Raw genomic sequence first — 20,311 nt, forward strand, 5'->3', positions numbered from 1 at the left:
GGTTTCCCCAGGAAGCCGCACGGCCGGGACAGATCCCACACCCCAGGGCACTGAGAGCCACACAGGGCTGGGAACGAGCAGGGAGGAGGAGGAGGAGCAGCCAATGCAGCTCTGGCAGGTGAGCAGAGGTGCCTGCCCAGACCCGCACGCTGCCTGCCCTGACCAGAGGGTCTGTGGAAGCAGGAGAAGCTCAGGGGAGAGGGAGGGAAGGAGGGAGGGAGCAGGATGAGCCCCAGCGCCCGTCCCCCGAGGCTGATCGGGAGCAGAGGCCCTCAGCCTGCCCGGGCAGGATCCTGCCTGCACTGCTGTCATGCAGGCAATGAGCCCAGGGCAAGAGATGCACCCCAGCAAACTGCACTGCACCAGGAAATCTGCAGTGCCTCGACCCCGTGGGTAGCACCAGCATGGACAGACAGACACACTGCCCTGTTCCAGGCTGTGCTTACCAAGATTTATTGATAGGGAGAGTGGGCAGCACTGGCCCCAGCTCCCCCAGCAAGCGGGCAGGGAGGCAGGACAAGGCATGGGGAGGCAGAGTGGGGCACTGGCCAGCCCCTCACCACCCAGCCAGTGCAGCCAGAGATGGCACAGGGAGAGGGGGAGGCACTGACAACACCAGGAAAGGCTGGAGGCACCTGGGTATGAGGCTCTACTGTCATCTGACCAAGAGGGACACAACCCTGTGGGTGTCCTCATCAGGCCAGCCCTGAACACAGCCAACATGGAACGATGCCATTACATCCCCAGCTCCGCAGCAGGTATGTGCTGTGCCCAGAGCCCCTGCCCCTGTTTTTAAAGCCTTGTGTCTCTCTGCTTGGCACTCCCTGCCCCTCGCCAGGCGCTCAGCCCTCGGCGGGCAGCGGGGGCACTGAGGCCAGGGCAGTCAGGAGGCGGGCGTAGATCTCAATGCCCCGCAGGAAGATTTGCTCGTTGAGGAACTCGTTGTGGTCATGGAGCAGCACCGGGGTGCGGTTCATGGGGGAAAAGCCAATAGCAGGGTGTCCTGCCTGGAGATGGGGACACACAAAGTGAGGTCACAGCTGGCACGGGCACCACATGCCCCCTTTCACCTGCACACAGCTCCTGCTCGGGGCTGTGGTCCCAGCCCGGGTGAGGCCCTGTGGCAGGCTGGCAGCACACTCACCGCTCGGATGTAGCGGCTGTCGGTGGCAGCTGGGAAGATCTCCAGCTTGAGCTGCAGCTTCCTGTCAAGACAGACCCTGTGTCAGCACGGACACACGGCCAGCCAAGTCCCCTGTCCTACTCATACCCCGTGGGCAAAAAGACTGTGCCAGGACATCCCTCAGCCCTGCAGGACACTCAGTCCCATCCCTTTTGGGGGGCAACTGCGAGATGCTTTGGCAAATCCCCATCCCAGCCCCTGACATGACCTCAGAGCCCCTGGGGAGAACCTGGCTGCCAGCAGAGGATGTCCCTGCCCTTCCTAGGGACACTACTTACATGTCTCTACAGACCCCACTGAAGGCCTTCCACCACGGGTCTGACTCCTCAGTGGAGGTGATGTGTTGGTCCATGCATTTCTGACAAGAGGCAGAGGGCAGATGAAGGGACGAGGGGGTGGCATTTGACAGGGGAGGGACAGGGGAGGCCAGGTAGCTGAGATCTCTCACCTGGTGGAACTCACAGGTGACACCTTCCCCAGCATCACGGCACCACGTGGCCACCTGCTTCTCGAAGGCCTGGGGCAGAGACCAGAGGAAGGCTGTGAGCAGGGTACCCTCATCCCACTCCTCTCCCGGGTGGGGCTGGCACGGTGCCCACCTTCAGGTCCACGGTGGGTGGGATGCGGATGTCAAAGCTGGCAGCCATCTCGGAGGGCACCACGTTGAAGGAAACACCCCCCTCCAGCATGGTCATGTTGAGAGAGGTGACATCCCCCAGGGTCAAGTTGGAGTCAGACTTGAGCCTTGGGGGATGCAAGGGACACTCACTATCTGCCACCTGGGGAGATGTGCTTCCCTACCCTGCCATCACCCAAAATGGGGAAACTGAGGCACAGGGCAGCAGCACCAGATCACAGCTTGGCTTGGGATCCCAAGAGCCCCTTCACGGACTGAACTAAGCCACTGCCATCCTGCTGCCCATCTCTTACCTCTGCTTCTCGCTCTCCCTGAAGGCCAGGAAGGAGTTGATGACTTTGTGCTGGGGAGGGAAGGGAAGTGGGTGAGGACCAGCCCCATGGGCAGGGGCCTGGCAGCCCAGGGCAGGCATGGGGGTGCACAGGGGGCACCCCCTCTCTTACCATCTTCTCAGCCGCCGTGTTGCTGATGAAGCGGGACCCATGCCCGGGGCTACCCGTGCACTTCACCTTTATCCCTGCAGCAGCAGGCGTAGAGGCAAGGGTTGAGCAGAAAGCCTGGGATAGCATCAGTGCCCCAGCACCCAGCAGAGCCAAGGACAGGGCAGTGGACACACAGATACTCACACCATGGGCTCCTCTCTCCATAGAAGACACTGAAGGTGTCAGATGGGCTGGCCAGGCCTGTGGTGGGCACAGACAGAGGGTCAGTGGAACATGGAGGTACCAAAATGCTGCTCTGTCCTCACAGCCTTTTCCTCCAGACTGGCACCGTGTCCATTCCCCACTGCCCAGGGGAAGGATCCCCCAAGGGGGTCCCTGGAAGCATGTGGGGTGCTGGTGCCTGGGGAGTGATGCCAAGAGGAGACACATCCCAATGCCAGCCCTACCAATACTCACCCTCATCCATGGCAAAGCCAACGTTGAGTGCTTTAAACTCCTGGCGCTGCACAAACATCTCCATGCCCTTGTGTCCGCCCACCTCCTCATCTGTGGGGGAGAGCCTGGCATGGAAGAAGGAACTGGGGCATCCCCCAGCCCACCACCTCTAGTCCTCCTTCCATGCCAGCCTGGACGCCATCAGCACACCTGATGTCCTTGGACATGGAAACCTCTCCAGCCTTGAGCTAGGAGAGGGCAAAATCTGGGGAACCTGGCTGCCATGGGAAACTCCACAGCACCACCCAGCTGCCAGCCCCTCTGTACCTCCTGAGAGGGGACAGCCTGAGGACTCACCAGGCACAAAGGTGAGGTGGATGGTGCGGGCAAAAGACTTCCCTTCTGTCTTCAGCCTCCGGATGGCCTCCAGGTACCTTGCAAGGGAAGGTAGTGTACGGTCATTGTGGAGGAGAGGGGCTTGTGTGCTCTGAGCCACCTCAGGGCAGAGGTGGCACCTCTGGCCCCAGGGACCCTGGGGATAGTTGCATCCTGTCCTGCATCACTCAGGGGCACCACCAGCACCGTGCTCACCCAGCAGGTGCAGAGCCCTCCACTCACTGGATGGAGACGCACTTCATATCCTGGGCACCCCGGGCGTAGATGTTGCCTTGTGAATCTTTAACTGCCTCGAAGGGTGGGTAGGTCCAGTGCTCCTGCAGGGAAGAGCATCCACGATGGCAGAAGGGCACAGAAGGCTCCAGCTCCCATCCACCCTGCCCTCCTCTCCGTGCCCTTCCCACCCCTCGCTCTGCTCCAGCACCTCGAAGACAGGCACAACGTCAGTGTGGGAGTTGAGGAGGATGGAGCGCAGGCGGGGGTTTGTGCCCTGCCAGGTCAGGATCAGCACCACACGGCCCTGGCACACCTGTGGGACAGAGGCAGGATGTCACCAGGGTCCAGGATCAAGACAGGAAGGCTTGGACCAACAAGCTGGAGCCAAAAAGCATCAGCTTGGGAAAAGTTTCTGGATACCACCTGCCACCCCTTTCTCCGCTGGGAGAGGATAAGGCCTGCCTGAACCCCCACAGCCAGACAGAGCCTGGCTGCAGGTGCCAAACCTGGCTGAAAATTCAGAGGAGGGAAGACAAACCCAGCATCTTCCCCTGGTGCCTGGGAGTCTCCCAGGACAGCCAGTGCTCAGCAGGAAGGATGGCCCCAGCCAAGGTGACGCTGCCAGCTCCCCTGCTAATCATAGCACAGGCAGCTGCAGAGGTCAGCAGGGAGCAGCCGGAATACTGGCTTAAGGAAGGGCTCAGGTCAGCAGAAGATTACAGGCAGAGGGGTTCACTCCTGTCTAGCTCTGGGTGCAGGCAGAGGAACATCTTGGTCACTGAGGACCCAAGCACAGGTGGATAGATGGATGGATAGGTGGGTGGACAGACTGAAGGCTGCTTCTCGGCTTTCTCACCTCCACTTTTTGGCAGGCCAAGCCCAGCTCGGTGCCGACACGTTCCAGAAACTGGACAGCTGCATCTGGGGAAGAGTGGGGATGCCCACAGTTACACTGGGGTCTCCCATTGCAAACCCCCAGGCACCCTAAGGCTCTGTGGGGTTCCCAGAGCAAGGAAAGAGGTGACAAAAGAGGACAGGTGCTGCAGGTCCTGGACACAAGAAGTAGCCGTGAACAGGGATGGGAGCAGCTCATCACCATCCCTTTAGGGTCAGGACTTGGGAAATATGAAAAGAATAAAAATTGAATGGGGGTGGGTTCAGGGGAAATGTTTCTCCAGTGGAGTTTAGGGAGCTCCTCACCAATAAAATGCACTTTAGCGGGAAGACATAAATGTTAACAGAAGGAGATCTACACAGGAGATCACCTGTCCCAGGGCAACACGGAAAGGGGAGCAAGGGCCACAGGGCTAGAACAAGCAAACAGCAGCTCTGAGGGCACTTGAGATGTGCCTGCCCCAACCAAAGGCACCAGCAGAGATAAGGCACAAGGAATTCACTCCTTAACACCACAATCAAAACAGCCCCAGTACAGGACTTGGGCACCTGGGTCCAAAGATCAGAGCTGCAAAGCTGCATTACCCAGTCCCCACATGGCTCCCCATCCTGTCCCCCCATCCTCACCATAGTCAGGTTTAGGGTGGACAGTGTCAATCCTCAGGTACTCCCGGAAAAGCGTAACCGAGGGGTTCTCTGAGGCCCCCGTGCTCTTCCCAGGCTTCCCAGGTGCCATGTCTGGGAGCAGGGCTGCAAAGCTCTGGGGAAAGAGCTGCAAGATGGTTAATCACCCACCAGCCCCTCCAAAGTCCGCCTGCACGCTTGGTCGTCACAGAAACCGAAGGGAGATGGGGCAAAGGTCTCCACCATGGGACTCCTGGGACACTGCCACCATGGGAGAATCCCCCCCACTTGGGTACAGCGCAGGAGGGGGTGTGCCCATCATTCATTCTTCCCCCAAAACACATGTTCCTGCCCCAAACACAGTGCCAGGACAGGCTATGATGCCCAGGCAAGGGGTGAAATCCAGGGAAGGGCTAGCTGAGAGGAAAGGGGGGCAGCTAGGTGGGGGAGTATGTAGAAGGGTAAAGGGGAAGAATGGTATGTTGGGTAGGGAGATGTGGTAGTTGGGATTATCCAGGGGTTAGAGGTTTGTGGGAGTGCTAGGGCATGCAGGCAGGGAAGGCAGGATGCTGTGTAAGGGGGTGCAGGTGGGGAAAGGGGGCTACTGCCTGGCTAGGGGATACAGGAGAGCTGCAAGGAAAGGCTCTGGGGGTGCAGGGAAATGGGGATGGGGAAGGGGGATTGAGTGTTAACAGAGGATAGAGGTACTGGGGGACCACATGAGGGTGACAGGCTAATGTGGGAGCTGTTTGGGGAAAGCTGGGTGGCTGGGGGAGCAGCAGGATGTGGGGTGCTTAGGGGCACATGGGGGTTCAGCAGGAGGGGTCAACGGGGGGTATGGGAGCAGGGGGTGCACAGAGGCCATGAGGGGTGCAGTGGGACTGTGGTTAGGGGGGCAGGGGTATGGTGGCTGGGGTGCCAAGGGGCACAGGTGGGGTACAGGGGTACCATGGCTGGGGGGCAGGCAGGGGACACAGCGGGGTGCAGAGGCACTGCAGCTGGGATGCAGGGACACCATGACTAGAGCTGTGGGCAGTGCAGGGGCACGGGCAGGGCAGCAGGGGTACTGTGGCCAGGGGGGTACGGGGTGAAGCAGAGGGCAGGCAGGACACCATGGTGAGGGCTGCAGCAGCTGCGTTCCTGGGGTGCAGGCGTAGAAGTTACTGGGGTGCATGGGCAGAAGGGCAGAGGGGTGCTGGATAGCGTGGTTAGGAGTGCATGGGGTGCAAGACAACATGGCATGGGGTGCAGAACAGCGCGGCAAGGGAGTGCAGGACAGGAGAGGAGGGGTGCAAAGGGGGGTGCAGGGTACCTCGGCCCGGGTTTAAGGGGGGCGAAGGCACCGGGGCACCCACCCGCGGGGTGCCCGGCCCCGCTGCTCGGCCCCCGCCGCCCCGGCCCTACCTCAGCGCTGCCGCCGCCGGCGCTGCCCGCCCGGCCCCGCTCCGCCCGCCGCGCTCCGCCCCGCTCCGCCCCGCTCCGGCAGCAGCGGGCAGGAGGCGGGCAGGGGCGGGCCGGGAGCGCAGGAGGGGCAGGGTGCACGCAAGGGGCACGGGGCACCCTCCTGGCCCCACACTCGCGGCAGAGATGGGGCTGGAGCTCGAGGAGCCCCGCGGCGCTTGGGGACACACGCAGAAACCAGAGCAGCATCAGTTTATTGGCCTCGTGACAGACGACACCCTGTCCTGCCAGCAAGGGACACCTCCAGTCCCACCCCAGCCATCCTGGGGATACCCCAGGAGGGAACAGCATCCCTCAAGCCAGCTGTCTGTGCCTCCCAGCCCCCCGGACGCCCCTCTGTTGGCAGGGAGGAGGCAGTGCTCACTTCAGCTGGCGCAGGAAGCCCAGCAGGGCCCGGTGGAAGTCCTCTGGCTTGTCCAGGTAGCAGGCATGGCCAGCACCAGACAGCACAGCCACACGGTGCTTAGGGAGGTGCTGGAGGTTCTGCAGGGCCTGGGGAGCCAGGCTAGTGTCACGGTCACCATACAGGATCAGGGTGGGCGTCTTGGTAAGGGGAGAGAGAAAACAAGAGCAGCTGTCAGAGGGGTAAACGGCCACCACACCGCCCGGGCTGTGCCCACCCCCATCCATCACCACGGGGGGCTGCAAAGCTGAGGGGAGGGAGGTGCCAGTATCCCCATGAGGTGGGGGTCACAGGTCCCCCTCACTCACCCCAAAATAGTGCCACCCTCCACATCACCCTGCAGCCAGCTGGCCCACAAGGCTCACCAACACCCAGGACAGCCCCCAAGAGCCCAAAAACCCACCTGGACTGCGCGGTATTGCTCAGCAGTGAAGTCCTTGGTGCCCACGGGTGCGATGGGCACAAAGCCGGCCAGCCGGTCCCCGTGTGCCAGGAGGAAGGGCAGGGCAAAGCGGCCGCTCATGGAGGGGCTGATGAGAACAGGCCTCTGCATGCCCAGCTCCTGCAGGACACGGTCCAGGAATGCCATCCGGCCCTGTGCTGTCAGCGCCATCTCCACTGGGGGAGAATCCCCATAGCCTGGTACAGGGAAGATGGCATGGGGTGGTCAGGGGGCATTGTGCAGCCTGCAGTGGTCTCTCCTCACCAGGGTTCAATGGCTTGGCAAAAAATGGACCCTTGATCAAGCCCCAGGGTTCTACAGTCGCAGCAATCAATGCCCCAGGACACAGACAAATCCCAGGCACAGTGCCCCAGGGATCACCAGCAGCTACCCAGACCCCTCCTGGAAGAGATCCAGAGCCCAGCAGTGACTAAGGCAAGGGACTGCAGCTGCCCAAAGAGATCAGCTAAGCACAGTGCCATGCTCCTACCGGGCAGATCTATGGCAACCGCACGGTAGCCCTCTCCAGCGAGCAGTGCCAGTGTGCCCAAGGCCTCCCACGTCTTGGAGGTGAACGCCTGGCCGTGCAGGAACAGGACATCAGGCCTGCGGGGGGAAGACAGGCGGGAAGGCGTTCAGGAAGGCTGCCGTGCCTGCAGCATCCAGCGACCACGGGGGCTGGTGAAGACCGGCTCGAGGGCCTGCCACCCCCACCTGCCGGCGGGCTGACCCACCTCCCGGGGCCCACAGCTGCTGCGGGAGCCTCCCTGTAGAACACGGGGGGTTCTCCCGCAGCCATCCCCGTCCGCACGGTGCCGTTGGCCGCCCGCCAGGCCCGCTTCCCCTCGTCAGGCCGTGAGCGCCGGGCGGCCGGGAGCAGGAGGTACAGGAGGAGAGTGAGGAGCGCCCCGAGGAGCAGCAGCCCCAGCCGGCTGCGGGCAAGCAGCATCTCCGCTCCCGTTGGAGGAGAGCGGCTGCGCGGGCCTGCGGGATCCCAGTCCCGCTGCTGCGGGGAAACAGGTCCCGGTCCCCGCTGCTCTGCTCAGCTCAGGCCCAGCCCGAGCCCCCGCCCGGCTCTGCCGGCCCCGCTCGGCCCCGGCCCTGCCGCCCCCGGCCCGCCGCGCACGGCGCCGTCGCGCCCTCGGGCCCCGCCTGGCGGCAGCCCGCGACACTACAGCCCCGAAAGACACAACGGCCGGGGCCCGTAGCGGAGCCTGGCAGAGCTCGGCAGAATTCGGCTATGTTCGCCGAGAGCTCGGCGGCTCTCGGCACAGCTCGGGCAGGGCTCGGCTTGGGCTCAGTACTGCAGGGTAGAGCTCGGGCTCTGGTCTACAGCGCTCGGCTTGGCTCGGTAGAGTTCGGCTAGGGCTCGCGTTTGCTCGGCAATTCTCGGCTTTGCTCGGGAAAGCTCGGCTTCGCTTGGCGGGGCACGGCCCAGCCCGGCGCGGCCCCAGCGGTTCCCGGGGCCGCCCCGGACCTTGCGCTTCATGACGCGGTGCCGCCGTTCTCTCGCCCGCCCCGCCGCTCTTTGGCCCCGGGGCGCGGCACCCCCAGTCCCGTGGTGCGGCGGGGAGGAGGCGAGCGGCGGCCTGCCCCGTGTGCGGAGCAGCAGGTAAGGGCTGCAGGTCCAGCGATGGACGGAGAAACTGAGGCAGGGGCGGGCCCGTGAGGCCGCCTGGCACATCAGTGACCCCGGTGGTGCCACCACAGTAAGGATGATGCCGGTGTGACCCTTCACAGCCCTCTTGCCTTCCTGCCACCACCGGGCCTCGACAGGGCAGAAGGGCCGTCAGCCATCCCGTTCCCACCTGTCACCCCAGTTAACAGCGCCCCGGCCTCCAGGCATGGCCACCCCGCGGGTCACCGAGAGCACCGTCACAGTACAAGGACAGAGCCTCTTCTACCGCCGAGCTGAGCCAGCCCAGGCAGTGCCCAGGCTGACCGTGCTGCTGCTGCATGGCATCCGCTTCTCCTCCGAAACCTGGCTGCAGGTGGGGACACTCGCCACGCTGGCTGAGAATGGCTACCGAGCCGTGGCCATCGACCTGCCGGGTAAGGTGTGGTGAACACAGCCCTAGAGTCAGGTGGGGTAGCCACCTAGCCACCGGTTTGTGGTGGCAGGATGGCAACCCCGGTGTCCTGCTCTGCTGTGCTGGCTTCTCCCTGTCATTCAGGCAGTGTGGAGCCTGACAGGGCCACTTGTGTCTTGCACGATTCAGGGCTGGGGCGCTCGAAGGATGCTGTGGCCCCAGCACCCGTGGGCCAGCCAGCACCGGCAGCATTCCTGAAGGCAGTTTCAGAGGCTCTGGACCTGGGTCCAGCTGTGGTGATCAGCCCATCGCTCAGTGGCATGTACTCGCTGCCCTGCCTCTTAGAGCACAGCCAGCTGTTCAAGGCCTATGTACCTGTGGCACCCATCTGCACTGAGAAATTCACGGCGCAGCAGTATGCCCAGATCAAAGTACGGCCTGGAAGGGCACTGGGGAGGGCAGGGAACTGGGAGGAGATGGTGCAGAGGGGCTCCTGGCGCCGGGGTTGAGCAGGGGAAAGGCCAAACAGGCCAGGAACCCTGTTGCCACTGAAAGAGGAGAACCTGATGATGAAGGAATGTAAAGGTGGGGTAGTGGGAGGTAAAGAAGGGACAACTGGAGACCCAGGAGTCTGAGCTTCAGTTTCCCTTTGTCATACTGGGTGGGGGAGAAGGGCAAGTGACTCCCCTCCAGGGTGTCCCTGGCAAGGAGGAGCAAGTGCCTGCCTGGGTGATACTTGCAGGCTCAGGGTGCTTTCCCCCTCTACAGACCCCCACACTGATCGTGTATGGGGACCAGGATGCAGAGCTGGGGCAGACCAGTCTGAACAACCTGCAGCACCTCCCTGAGCACCAGGTGCTGATGCTGGAGGGTGCAGGACACGCCTGCTACCTGGACAAGCCAAATGAGTGGCACCGTGGACTCCTGGCCTTCCTGCAGCAGCTGAAGTGAGCAAGATGGGACCACAGAGCAGGAGGATGTGACCAGCCCACACACCCCTCTGCCTGCACATGCACCCTTGTGCCAACCCGGGCACTCACACTGCACTGGCCCACACCAGCACCCACCGCTCTTGAGACCAAATAAAACCCCAAGTTCTGCCACTGCTTTGCTGCCACCTTCATCCTGCTTCTTTTCCACCTTTCCCACCTCGTTCTCCCATCCCTACCTCCATGGCTGCTCTTGCACACAGGTTTGGGGGGTGACAGCAGGGAAGATGCAGCCACTGAGGGACGGTACATTTAGGGATTGTGGATGGGTGCGTGCCCATCACTCATCACTCCTGATGGGACCCCCATGAATCTCAGAGGGTTCCCAGGGAGCCCTGGGGCTGTGTTCAGGGACAGGTAAGTCCCACAAGGCAGTGACATCCGTGTCCCCAGCCGGCCAGCCTCCTCTTCATCCTCCTCTTCCTCCTCCTACCCCTCCTGGCACGCACCCAAGTCCAGGGTAATCCACAGGGGCTTAAAAGGGAGCTACCAGCCCTGGGAGGCTCCTGCCCATGTCCAGCACCCAGGGGAGGTGGGGGGTGATTTACCAAAGAGTGGCTGCCATGGACAGAGGAGGGGCGGGCAGGGAGGCCTGACAGACAGGGGACAAGACCCCTGCCTGCCACCTGCCTGCTCTGCCTTTGGTGCTGCGGCACCGGGCACTCGGGGGCACAGATGGAGCCGGCAGCAGGGTGCCCCCCCAGTGCCCCCCCTGCCCCAGGCTTGCCTGGGCTTTAGCTGCTTACGCCAGGGCCCAGGAGGATTTAGTGGGGGAGGTAAGGGGGGGGCACTTTTCTGTGGGTGCAGGATGCCCGTGTGGGGGACACAAGGCAGTGCCAAGGGTGCAGGAGCTGGTCTCTGCCTTGGCAGTCTGGCAGCACCCCTGTATGGAGCATCCCTGGCCCCCCAGATGGCTCAGGTCCCCTGTCGCTGTCCCAACCCCCCCATTCACGGGCACCTCCTGCCCCTCCAGGCACCACCCTGCAGCAGCAGCCCGGGGTGCCAGCGGGCCTTGGGGTGCCAGCTGCCCCATCCCTGCCCGCTCCGGTGTCCTTGAGCCCTCGAGCTCTGCCAGCTGATCGGCTTCCAGGAAAAAAAACACGCAATTACAAAGAGGGGCGATGTGTGAGCCAAAGGGAGGGGGGCCGGGGGGGCCAGGAATGTCCCCAGCGGTGGCAGATGGCCTTACCCAGGGTGCATTGTTCCTTTTAGTGTCTCTTATCCGCTGTAATAGGATCCCGGAGGGAGGGATGTGGGAGAGGGGAAGAGCGAGGGGGGCCCCGGCGTGGACCGGGGTGGGGGCCGGGGCTGCCAGCTTGGCCCTGGCCTGTCAAGCGGCTCATTGTTCCTGCCCCGGGTGTCACTGGGCGCCGCCGGGGACAATGTGGCACTGAGAGGGGCGGCCGGCGGTGGAGGGACGAGGCGCACGCAAAGGTACCCGCCCGGCCCCACTCCCGCGGGGACCAGGGGGCTTGGGGCAGCCGGGAGGGCGAGAACAGAGAGGTTTCCCCAGGGACGGGGTGGGGGCTTCCTCCTGTCGTCCCCCTTCCCTTTGTCACCCGAAGGTGCCCCGAAGGACGGGCGGTGCCCAGCTTGGTGGCTGTCCCAGTGCCAGCCATGGCAGGTGGCCTGTGCCCATCACCGGGGCCTTTGCCGTCCCTGCCAGCCTGCCTCACCTGGGGGAGAGCCCCCTGCCCGCACACCCCCGGGCGTTGTCTGTGGCAGCGGGGGGACACCCGTGGCCCTGCAGCGTTCCCCCGTCCCATCGCCGGCCTCATCCCTCTTCCCGCGGCGGGGTCTTTGTCCCTGGCGGATTCCTGCTGCCATTCATCCCAGGGGGACTGGGGACCCTGGCCGTCCCTGCGGGCACCCCACACCTCTCCGGCTGCCGCGGGCAGGGTGCATCCCTCCCTCGCTCCCCCTCCGCCCCACTCCGGGCTCCCCTGCACCAGGATCGGCAATATTCCCTCTCTGGCTCTCCACCTTTCCCCAGCCCGCGGTAACGAGGGGGTGCAGACGGGGCGCTCAAACCCCCCGGGGGTGCGGGGCACAGCGCTTGGGGGCTGCGCCCCCCCGTTCCCCTGATGCAGGAGATGTGCTGTAGCGGTGACGAGTCCTGCCAGCACCTAAAATAGCCGCCCCCCCCCCGCCATGCCCGCGGACGCGGCCCCAGCCTCAACACGGGTGCTTTGTTTCAAAGCTGCTTGGCATCGCCCAGCTCGCCGGGAGCCAGCGGTGCCGCAGCCGCCCACCCGGGCCTGCACACACACTGATTGTCCGGCTCCCAGGGGCCCTGGCCGCCCACGGCCGCCCGGGCACAGGGTCCGGGGGCCCTGGGGTGCTCCAGGAGGGGACACGGCGTCAGTCAGCAGGCATCATAGGCATCATGCTGTGCTTTGGTTGGGGTGGTCCCCGTCTGGGAATTTGCATCAGTGTTCCCTGGGACTTTGTGCATGGGCACGGGGAATGGGGGGAGGAGGAAGAAGGTGGCTTGCATAGCCCGTGAGATCATCCAGGCCACCTCTGTTCTCCCCACTGTTTGCGTTTGCAAACAGAACCCTATCCCACAGCCACGCTCCACACGCCTTGCCTCCTCCCCCTGTATCCATCCAGTTCTGACTTTGTGCAGCTCAAGCACACACATAGCATGGGGTCCCTTTTGGGGGTGCAGGGTGCCTGTGGGGTGCCATGGGGCCGTGTGAGCCTCTCCTGCCAGAGGAGGGCACAGTGCTGCCTCTGCCTCAGTTTGCCCATTCCCCAGCCATAGGATATTGAAGCTGCAGATCTGGGGGTGGGGGGTTAGCTGGGGCATGTCCCCTTTTTGAAGACCACCATGTCCCACAGGCTCATCTCGCCCTCCCGCCATGGCATCGCCAGACGGAGCCAGTGGCGTAGGCGGCAGTCCCGAGGAGACAGAGCTCAGCATCACCCTGACCCTCCGCATGCTCATGCACGGCAAGGTAATGGCAGGGGGCTCAGTGCCACTGAGGGGACAGCGATGCCTGGGCTGAGGGGCCATGCTGGAGCCCCAGCTCCTCACCATGCCCTGTTTTCTGTGCCCTGTTTTCTTCCCATGCTCCCAGTCTCCCCTGGGAATAGCATTCCCAGAAGGATTTCTCTCCCCATCCTAAGCCAGGGAGGGGCACATTCCCATGCCCCAGTGTCACTAGTTAAGGCACCAGTGTCACTGGGGCACGGTCTGCCTGTTGCCAGGCTGTGGGCAGAGGAGGGATGTGGCATGCAGGGAGCCACCTCCTGACAGTGCCACTCTTCTCTGCCTTTTCAGGAGATTGGCAGCATCATCGGCAAGGTAAGATTTGGGGTCCTGTGTGTTGCCAGCACTTGGCTCCCCTGGATCTGACCACCGACTCTGTTCCTTTACCTGCAGAAAGGAGAGACCGTTAAGAGGATACGAGAGCAGGTAAGGGCATGCTGGTGGGCTGCCAGGTCCTGCTGCCTGTCATGCCTGTACCTGGCAGCTCCCACGTGCCTGCCTGCCCCCCTAAATCCCGGGTGGAACCAGGGAAAACAAAGCAGCACCCCAGGGAAGGCTGCCAGGGGCAGGTGGGAAGGCATCAGTATCCCCCTGTGAGGCTATCCCTGGGGGAATTCATGAAGCACAGGGCTTATGATGTCCCTAACGGGGTGTGACACTGTCCCCAGAGCACTGCACGCATCACCATCTCGGAAGGGTCCTGCCCCGAGCGCATCACCACCATCACCGGCTCCACCGACGCCGTCTTCCGCGCTGTCTCCATGATCGCCTTCAAGCTGGAGGAGGTAGACAGCCCTCCTAAATCCCCACCAGGTGCCCCCACACCTGTGGGATCCTGGGGTCTGACGCTGCATCCCACATCCCTCACAGGACCTGGGAGCAGGGGGCGATGGGGTGTCAGCAGGCAGAGCCCCGGTGACCCTGCGCCTTGTCATCCCCGCCAGCCAGTGCGGCTCCCTCATCGGCAAGGCAGGAGCCAAGATCCGGGAGATCCGGGAGGTGAGCCTGAGGGGAGCCTGGAGGGGAGATCCCCTTTTCCCCCTGGGGGCACAGAGCCCTGGGTGTGGGGGCTGACACAGTCCCACAGGGGCTGAGGGAGGTGATGCAGGAGAGGGAGCATCACCCTGCAGGTCCTGCAATGGTCCCTGGGGGCTCAGGAGGGGGACAGGGGAGGTGTGAGGTGCTGGTTGGGGAATGCCAGCATCTCCCTGCTTCCTGCAGAGCACAGGGGCACAGGTGCAGGTGGCTGGTGACTTGCTGCCCAACTCCACTGAACGGGCTGTCACGGTCTCGGGGGTGCCAGACACCATCATCCAGTGCGTGAGGCAGATCTGCGCTGTCATCCTGGAGGTACCTGCCAAGTGCCTTGCCCAGCCCAGAGGGCATCTGCTACCCACCTCCCCCTCCCTAAGGCTTCCCACGCCCATCTGGACCCAAACACCAGGGTTCCCCTGTGTGGAAACCCATAGGAGCACCCTGCCTTTGTAGTGCTGGGGCTGTGCCCAGCTTGATGGGGGCATAAGGGGCCAGAGGGTCCTTGGGGCTACAGGGGCATTCAGCTTCATCTCTCATCTCCTCCACCTCCTTCCTTCTGTCTCTAGTCGCCTCCGAAGGGGGCCACCATACCCTACCACCCTGGTCTCTCCCTGGGCACCATCCTGCTCTCTGCCAATCAGGTAAGAGGCCACAGCATCTCCGAGGGCATGAGGTGGCCAGGAGGGAAGCCTCTACCAGCAAGGGGCAACTCTGGTGGGCTCAGGGTAGTCTCTCTGCCCCAAGGGGGAGTCATCTGAGACAATGGTCCTCACCTGGCTCCCCACTGATGCCCCATTTTTCTCTCCCCAGGGCTTCTCCATGCAGGGCCAGTACAGCGGGGTCTCTCCTGCAGAGGTGAGTCTGTCTGTGTGGCAATGGGGTCTGTGCCCACCAGGATGGGTGCTGCTGGGAATGCCTGTCTTGGGAGGCACTGGGGCACAGCTGACTCTGCCATCACCCCTAACACCACCTTCCTCCTCTTGGCACTGTCTGGGCAGGTGACGAAGCTGCAGCAGCTGTCAGGGCATGCGCTTCCCTTCGCCCCCCTGGGCCATGCACCCACCATGGTGCCAGGTGAGCATCTCCCATGCTCCCCCGAGGCTGGGTGTGCCCCTCCTGATCCACCCTGACACCTGGCCCTGATGAAGGGGTTTCCCTCCTCTGCACCCTTTCCAGTCCCAGCCTCCCCAGCATGTCTAAGTGCCCCTCCAGCACAACCTTGTCATTGTTTTCCTGGGGTCACTGCACCCACCAGTGCTCCCCAGGCCTGCAGTGGGAGAGCACCAGCACCAAATTATGACTTTTGTCTGTGCCCTGTCCTCCCTTCCTTGCCCCAGCAATCCTTCAGGTTTGTCCCCAGGGCCACTCACCATCCCAGTATGGGGCTGGGGTAGGGGCACAGAGCTACTGGAGAGCTGCTCTTTCCTTGCTGACATCACTGTCTCTCTCTTCAGGTCTGGATGCCAGCTCCCAGAGCAGCTCCCAGGAGTTCCTGGTGCCCAATGATGTATGTATTGATCTGGGAATGACAAGGTTGGACCACAGCTTGTCCCCACCCATGTGGCACTTTGCAGAGGCCAGCACCCACTGATGTACACAGTGGAGGCTCTGCCAGAGCTTAGGAGCAGGAGGGAGTAGCTGGGGCAGAAGAAAGGGAAAACTGAAAAACAGGACAGTGGGAAGAGTTTGCCAAGGAAAGGCCTTGGCATGTGGCACAATGCCAGCAAGAGTGAGACCAAAAAGCAGGGTTTGCCCAAGGAAAGCATTGTCCTGTCCTCCCAGTGCCTTCCACAGTTTCACCTCTGAGGTGTAGGTGGTGTCTGGGTGAGGCCCTTGGAGCTCCCTGCTTGGCAAGATGCCCTGGATGCTCCTGGCCCATCCCATCCCATCCCATCCCATCCCATCCCATCCCATCCCATCCCATCCCATCCCATCCCATCCCATCCCATCCCATCCCATCCCATCCCATCCCATCCCATCCCATCCCATCCCATCCCATCCCTGCCCTTTCAGCTCATCGGCTGCATCATTGGCCGGCACGGCAGCAAGATCAGCGAGATCAGGCAGATGTCAGGTGCCCACATCAAGATTGGCAACCAGACCGAGGGCTCCAGTGAGCGGCACGTGACCATCACAGGGACCCCTGTCAGCATCACCCTGGCTCAGTACCTCATCACAGCCTGGTAGGTGTCAGCCTGGGGGGGACTCATACTGGGTGCTAGTGAGGGGTGGCTCTTCACCAGCACCCCAAGGCAGCTTTTGGAGGATCCACATCATCCTCAGGAAGAATGAGCTGGGTGGTGCTTTGAGATCCTGAGGTGGTAGGTGCAGGACCCGTGACCCACCAGATTTGAGGCCCAGTTTTTTAACCCAGGATGTGCCATGGATATGTGTGCCAGAAGGGATGGGGTGCACAGCTCCTGCACCCTAAGCTTGTGGTGGGAGAAGCACTCTGTCACCATGGTATTCACCGTCATCTTTCTCTCTTTCTTCCCCAGCTTAGAGACTGCTAAATCTACCTCCCAGGTGCCACCAGGCCCTGGCTCCATGGACCTCGGCATGGGCTTCTCCCAGCCCCTCGCCCCAGGCTCCGGTGCGGCTCTTCCCGCCGTCGCCCCAGCGCCCCCGGCCCTGCTGGGCACCCCCTACGCCATCTCCCTCTCCAACTTCATCGGCCTCAAGCCCGTGTCCTTCCTGGCACTGTCCCCGTCCTCCGTGGCAGGTCCCAATGGTGGCACCACCACCTACACGACCAAGATCTCGGCGGCCAACGGCACCAAGAAAGCTGACCGGCAGAAGTTCTCGCCCTACTGAACCCCACTGGTGGGTGGGCCAGGGGGTCCAGGGTGCTGTTCAGTAGCAGGGACACCTTCCTGCCACCCACCCTGATCTCAGCCTCTGCCAGGTGCCCCATGTTCCCCACCCCAGGGAAGGGAAGGGTCTTCCTGGTGGCGATGCCTGCTGGAGGAAGGGGCAGTTTTGTTGCCTGCTGTCCATCCCAGCAGCTCTGTGCCCCCCTCCCTGATTTTCTGCACAGAGACCATGTGTCCTAGTATTGGGTGCGGGGGAGGGCTGTCCCTGCTGGCCTAGGGTCCCTTCTCCCAGTGCCCTGTGCTGGTGTGGGACCCCTACTTCCTGCTCCTCACCCTGCCTCCCCTGCCATCCTGCTCATGCCCACACTCCATCTGGCACCAAAAGCCAGGTCCCACTGGATGAAGACTGCCTGGCCTCTCCAGGAGTCCCACTTCCACTGGCTCTGGTGGGGGGCCCTCCCTGGGCCACCCTGGGCCAACCCCATCCAAGAGCCAGTCCCTGCTGGCTTGGAAATGCTGTATATATATGAGTCTATATTTTTCCTCCTTTGTAACTTATCAATGGTTTAATAAAAAGATAAAATTTACAAGAAAATAACAATAATAATAATAATATTCCCCACCCTGGGTGGAGACTTCCCCCAGAGCAGAGGTGGCCCCAGCTCCTGGGTACTTGGGTGGTGGCTGGAAGGGCATCCCTGTGTTTACGGGGGGATGCTGGCCTTCAGCCCCATCTCTCTGGGGGTCTTCTTGGAGCCCCTCCCTGCCACAGGGCAGTTAGAGAGGCCACAGGGCAGTTTTCCCTCAGGCCTTCAGTTACTTCTGGAGTTGGACATCTCCAACCCACCATGCCAACACCATCCCTGGGACCTTTGTGGGCACGCAGAGGGGGATGTACCCCTTCAGCATTCCCCGAAAGGGTCCAGTCCCCTTTCCAGCAGTGGGGGGAGGGGGGGGGACCCTATGAAAGTCCCCAAGCCCTTCAAAAGCAATGAGACTGAAGAGGAACAGCAGTTCCTGATCCCCTCTTGCTGCTGCTGCCCTGGGGCAGCCCACACAGCCACCCCCCACCACCCTGTGTCACCAAGGCCAATCCAGCGTGCCCTTGGCTGGCAGCCCAGGCTGGCGCATGGCACTGCTGACCAGGCTTCAAACTGGGCAGCTGTGTCCATAAACAGCCCAGTATGGACCCCCTGACAGCCAGTTCCCCCCCCTCCCTGCCAGCTGAGAGGGACAGAGGGCATGGCCAGGCGTGGCCACGGGCATTGTATGCTGCCATGCCAGCAGGACAAACAGTGACACAGCCAGAGCCAGCCCTGTGGGTGTGTCCCCCGAGCAGTGTCACAGGGAGCAGAATCTCCACACAGACGACATTAGTTTTGGGTTAAACAGCCAAGGATGGAAGTCTCCGTGTCTGCCATCCAGGCTCAGCAGGGGCTGGGCCCTGGTGTTACTGGTGTTAGTGGCATTAGCTGGAATGTTGCTCCTGGATAGAGTACAAGGGACATTGGCCCTTCCCGCCGGCCAGGCACGCTCCCACTGGAGCAATGGAGACAGAGGTGCCCCATCCCCTGCCCCTGTGCAGGAGCCCACTGGCACCCCATGTCTTGAGGAGAGCCCATCCCTGGAACTGGGCTGTGCTGGTGGAGACAGGGACAATTCCTGCCTGCAGAAGAGAGATGTGACTTCCTCAGATCTGCTACCTTCTCCCAGCGGAGAAAACATCTTTTAACATAAGCTCAGAGAGGAGGCAAAACCTGCACAAGGACTCCTCCAAATCCAAGAGATTGGGTCCAAGCAGGTCTCGCGGGTCACTGGCAGGTCTCCTGCCCAGCACCGTGGGACAGATCCTCCTTCTCAGCTGCTCTCTTCAGGAACTTGACCTGGGGTGGGGAAGCTTGTTGTGGTCTGGTCCAGTCTGTTCCTGGGGCTGGGGCTGATGCAGCTGGTGTGGGTTTCCAGTGTGCAAGTTGCTCTCTGAAGGAACTGCAAGAAGTTTTCCTGAACAGAAGCCTCTGAGATGGAAAGACAGAGCTCCTGACCAAGTGGATGGTTGAGACAGCTGCGCCGGAGCCGGGCCAGCTCCTCGCGGATTTGGCGGTTCAGCAACCCATAGAAGAAAGGATTAACAGCAAAGGAGGAGTAGGCAATCCAGGTGACCACCATCTCCCCGTGCCCACCGCCCACAGTGGCAAGAGGGACAGAGGAGTGCAAGTGGAAAGCAAAGAATGGCAGCCAGCAGCACAAGAACTGTCCCACAATGAGGACCAAGGTGAGGATGGCCTTGTTGCTTCCCAGAAGGCGATCTGGGATCAGCCTGGGCAGCATCAGGATCCTGGCAGTGAGGATGGTCACCTGGCTGGCGATGGAGTCACATCGGTGTCTGGGTGCCACTGCCTGTGCTGGCACAGGTGCCTGCTGCAGGGACGCAGTCCGGGCCACGCGGTAGATGCTGGAGTAGACAGCAAGGATAATGATGGTGGGCAGAATAAAGCAGGTGATGCTGAAGAGGATCACAAAAACTTTCTTGTGGGCCCCGGGGCTCCAGTAGACCGTGCAGCGGCTGGCACTGGTGGCCCCGTTGCCATGAGGCCATGCCACTAGTGCCAAGATAGTGATGAGAACAGACTTGACCCAAATGAAAACCACTCCAGCCACTGCCAGCCTGATGGTCATCTTAACCTCATACCTCAGGGGGTGGACGATGTAGTAGTACCGCTCCACGCTGATGATACAGATGGTGAGAATGGAGGCACTGATGAAGCAGATGTTCAGGAATATCACGGCCTTGCACTCAGCAATGCTGTAGATAACCCAGTTGAAACAGGAGGAGCTGGAGATGATCCCCAGGGGCATGAGGAAAATGGCTGAGAGGAGATTGACCACGCAGAGGTGGCAGACAAAGATGAACTTCCTGAAAAGGGGCGTTTTGAGGATGATGACCATCACCACGATGTTGGCCACCAGGGCGGTGAGGGTGAGCAGGATCATGCAGAAGAGGCCCACCACCTCCTGGCCAATGGAGTGCTCGGGGATGGAGAGCAGCTCTAGGCTGTCCGTGGTGTTTGACCCCGTCCAGCTCGGCATCCCCCTCCAGGGCTAAGCCAGCAGCTCTGGTGCCTGGGCAGCAAGGGCTCTTCTCCTGTGTCCCAGAGAGGGTAACCCCACCACAACCATGGCTGCTACCTTCTCCTTGCCTGCTGGGATCAGGAGCCAGGTGTGAAGGGAACGAACCAAAATGAAGAGCCACAGAGAAACACAGAGACAACCAGCACACTTCCAAGGTGCTGGAGGAGGGAGAGGTAGCCAGTAAAG

The 20,311-nt window shown here is 62.1% G+C and overlaps 5 protein-coding genes across 7 annotated transcripts; 2 read left to right on the forward strand and 3 right to left on the reverse strand.

The window, feature by feature from the left end:
• Positions 1 to 437: 437 nt before the first annotated feature.
• ACY1 (aminoacylase 1) lies at positions 438 to 6,306 on the reverse strand. 2 transcript variants are annotated; one of them, XM_077184605.1, is made up of 15 exons: positions 6,233 to 6,306; positions 4,832 to 4,976; positions 4,167 to 4,231; positions 3,519 to 3,623; positions 3,317 to 3,411; positions 3,056 to 3,132; positions 2,720 to 2,809; positions 2,447 to 2,503; positions 2,264 to 2,337; positions 2,114 to 2,163; positions 1,783 to 1,927; positions 1,632 to 1,700; positions 1,462 to 1,541; positions 1,145 to 1,205; positions 438 to 1,007 (listed from the first exon to the last, which is right to left on the reverse strand). In XM_077184605.1, exons 2-15 carry the CDS (start codon positions 4,938 to 4,940, stop codon positions 843 to 845), a joined length of 1,242 nt encoding a protein of 413 aa, XP_077040720.1. In that variant the 5' UTR covers positions 4,941 to 4,976; positions 6,233 to 6,306; the 3' UTR covers positions 438 to 842. The 2 variants fall into 2 exon arrangements, with proteins under 2 accessions (XP_077040720.1, XP_077040721.1); XM_077184606.1 differs by having other exon boundaries at positions 4,832 to 4,964; positions 6,233 to 6,291.
• Positions 6,307 to 6,466: 160 nt separating this feature from the next.
• Positions 6,467 to 8,231, reverse strand: ABHD14A (abhydrolase domain containing 14A). Its single transcript, XM_054639970.2, has 4 exons — positions 7,869 to 8,231; positions 7,625 to 7,740; positions 7,096 to 7,331; positions 6,467 to 6,832 (listed from the first exon to the last, which is right to left on the reverse strand). Exons 1-4 carry the CDS (start codon positions 8,081 to 8,083, stop codon positions 6,650 to 6,652), a joined length of 750 nt encoding a protein of 249 aa, XP_054495945.1. The 5' UTR covers positions 8,084 to 8,231; the 3' UTR covers positions 6,467 to 6,649.
• A 171-nt stretch (positions 8,232 to 8,402) lies between these two features.
• LOC129124977 (putative protein-lysine deacylase ABHD14B) lies at positions 8,403 to 10,270 on the forward strand. 2 transcript variants are annotated; one of them, XM_054640201.2, is made up of 4 exons: positions 8,403 to 8,746; positions 8,875 to 9,186; positions 9,354 to 9,595; positions 9,933 to 10,270. In XM_054640201.2, the coding sequence occupies exons 2-4, from the start codon at positions 8,979 to 8,981 to the stop codon at positions 10,113 to 10,115; spliced, it is 633 nt and encodes a 210-aa protein (XP_054496176.2). In that variant the 5' UTR covers positions 8,403 to 8,746; positions 8,875 to 8,978; the 3' UTR covers positions 10,116 to 10,270. The 2 variants fall into 2 exon arrangements, with proteins under 2 accessions (XP_054496176.2, XP_054496177.2); XM_054640202.2 differs by having other exon boundaries at positions 8,955 to 9,186.
• Positions 10,271 to 11,429: 1,159 nt separating this feature from the next.
• On the forward strand, positions 11,430 to 17,597 carry PCBP4 (poly(rC) binding protein 4). Its single transcript, XM_054640032.2, has 13 exons — positions 11,430 to 11,587; positions 12,998 to 13,113; positions 13,440 to 13,463; positions 13,542 to 13,574; positions 13,817 to 13,933; positions 14,019 to 14,147; positions 14,370 to 14,498; positions 14,750 to 14,824; positions 14,994 to 15,038; positions 15,182 to 15,257; positions 15,638 to 15,690; positions 16,197 to 16,366; positions 16,682 to 17,597. The coding sequence occupies exons 2-13, from the start codon at positions 13,018 to 13,020 to the stop codon at positions 16,995 to 16,997; spliced, it is 1,263 nt and encodes a 420-aa protein (XP_054496007.2). The 5' UTR covers positions 11,430 to 11,587; positions 12,998 to 13,017; the 3' UTR covers positions 16,998 to 17,597.
• On the reverse strand, positions 17,511 to 20,083 carry LOC129125038 (putative G-protein coupled receptor). The gene has a single exon (XM_054640280.2). It carries the CDS (start codon positions 20,081 to 20,083, stop codon positions 18,854 to 18,856), a length of 1,230 nt encoding a protein of 409 aa, XP_054496255.1. The 3' UTR covers positions 17,511 to 18,853.
• Between the last annotated feature and the right edge of the window lie 228 nt (positions 20,084 to 20,311).

The sequence above is a fragment of the Agelaius phoeniceus genome, chromosome 11 (genome assembly GCF_051311805.1).
Source record: "Agelaius phoeniceus isolate bAgePho1 chromosome 11, bAgePho1.hap1, whole genome shotgun sequence".
Taxonomy (NCBI): Eukaryota; Metazoa; Chordata; class Aves; order Passeriformes; family Icteridae; genus Agelaius; species Agelaius phoeniceus.

Excerpts from the sequence above, each read along its gene's own strand:
- ACY1 (XM_077184605.1), bottom strand. The coding sequence starts at position 4,940 with ATGGCACCTGGGAAGCCTGGGAAGAGCACGGGGGCCTCAGAGAACCCC. Across the intron at positions 1,928-2,113 it reads AGGGAGAGCGAGAAGCAGAG|GCTCAAGTCTGACTCCAACT; the intron begins GTAAGAGATGGG and ends GCATCCCCCAAG. Across the intron at positions 1,701-1,782 it reads CACCCACCGTGGACCTGAAG|GCCTTCGAGAAGCAGGTGGC; the intron begins GTGGGCACCGTG and ends TCTCTGCCCCAG.
- ABHD14A (XM_054639970.2), bottom strand. The coding sequence starts at position 8,083 with ATGCTGCTTGCCCGCAGCCGGCTGGGGCTGCTGCTCCTCGGGGCGCTC. Across the intron at positions 7,741-7,868 it reads GCAGCTGTGGGCCCCGGGAG|GCCTGATGTCCTGTTCCTGC; the intron begins GTGGGTCAGCCC and ends TTCCCCCCGCAG. Across the intron at positions 6,833-7,095 it reads AGCAATACCGCGCAGTCCAG|ACGCCCACCCTGATCCTGTA; the intron begins GTGGGTTTTTGG and ends CCCCTTACCAAG.
- LOC129124977 (XM_054640201.2), top strand. The coding sequence starts at position 8,979 with ATGGCCACCCCGCGGGTCACCGAGAGCACCGTCACAGTACAAGGACAG. Across the intron at positions 9,187-9,353 it reads CGTGGCCATCGACCTGCCGG|GGCTGGGGCGCTCGAAGGAT; the intron begins GTAAGGTGTGGT and ends TGCACGATTCAG. Across the intron at positions 9,596-9,932 it reads AGCAGTATGCCCAGATCAAA|ACCCCCACACTGATCGTGTA; the intron begins GTACGGCCTGGA and ends CCCCCTCTACAG.
- PCBP4 (XM_054640032.2), top strand. The coding sequence starts at position 13,018 with ATGGCATCGCCAGACGGAGCCAGTGGCGTAGGCGGCAGTCCCGAGGAG. Across the intron at positions 15,258-15,637 it reads TGCACCCACCATGGTGCCAG|GTCTGGATGCCAGCTCCCAG; the intron begins GTGAGCATCTCC and ends CTCTCTCTTCAG. Across the intron at positions 15,691-16,196 it reads AGTTCCTGGTGCCCAATGAT|CTCATCGGCTGCATCATTGG; the intron begins GTATGTATTGAT and ends CTGCCCTTTCAG.
- LOC129125038 (XM_054640280.2), bottom strand. The coding sequence starts at position 20,083 with ATGCCGAGCTGGACGGGGTCAAACACCACGGACAGCCTAGAGCTGCTC.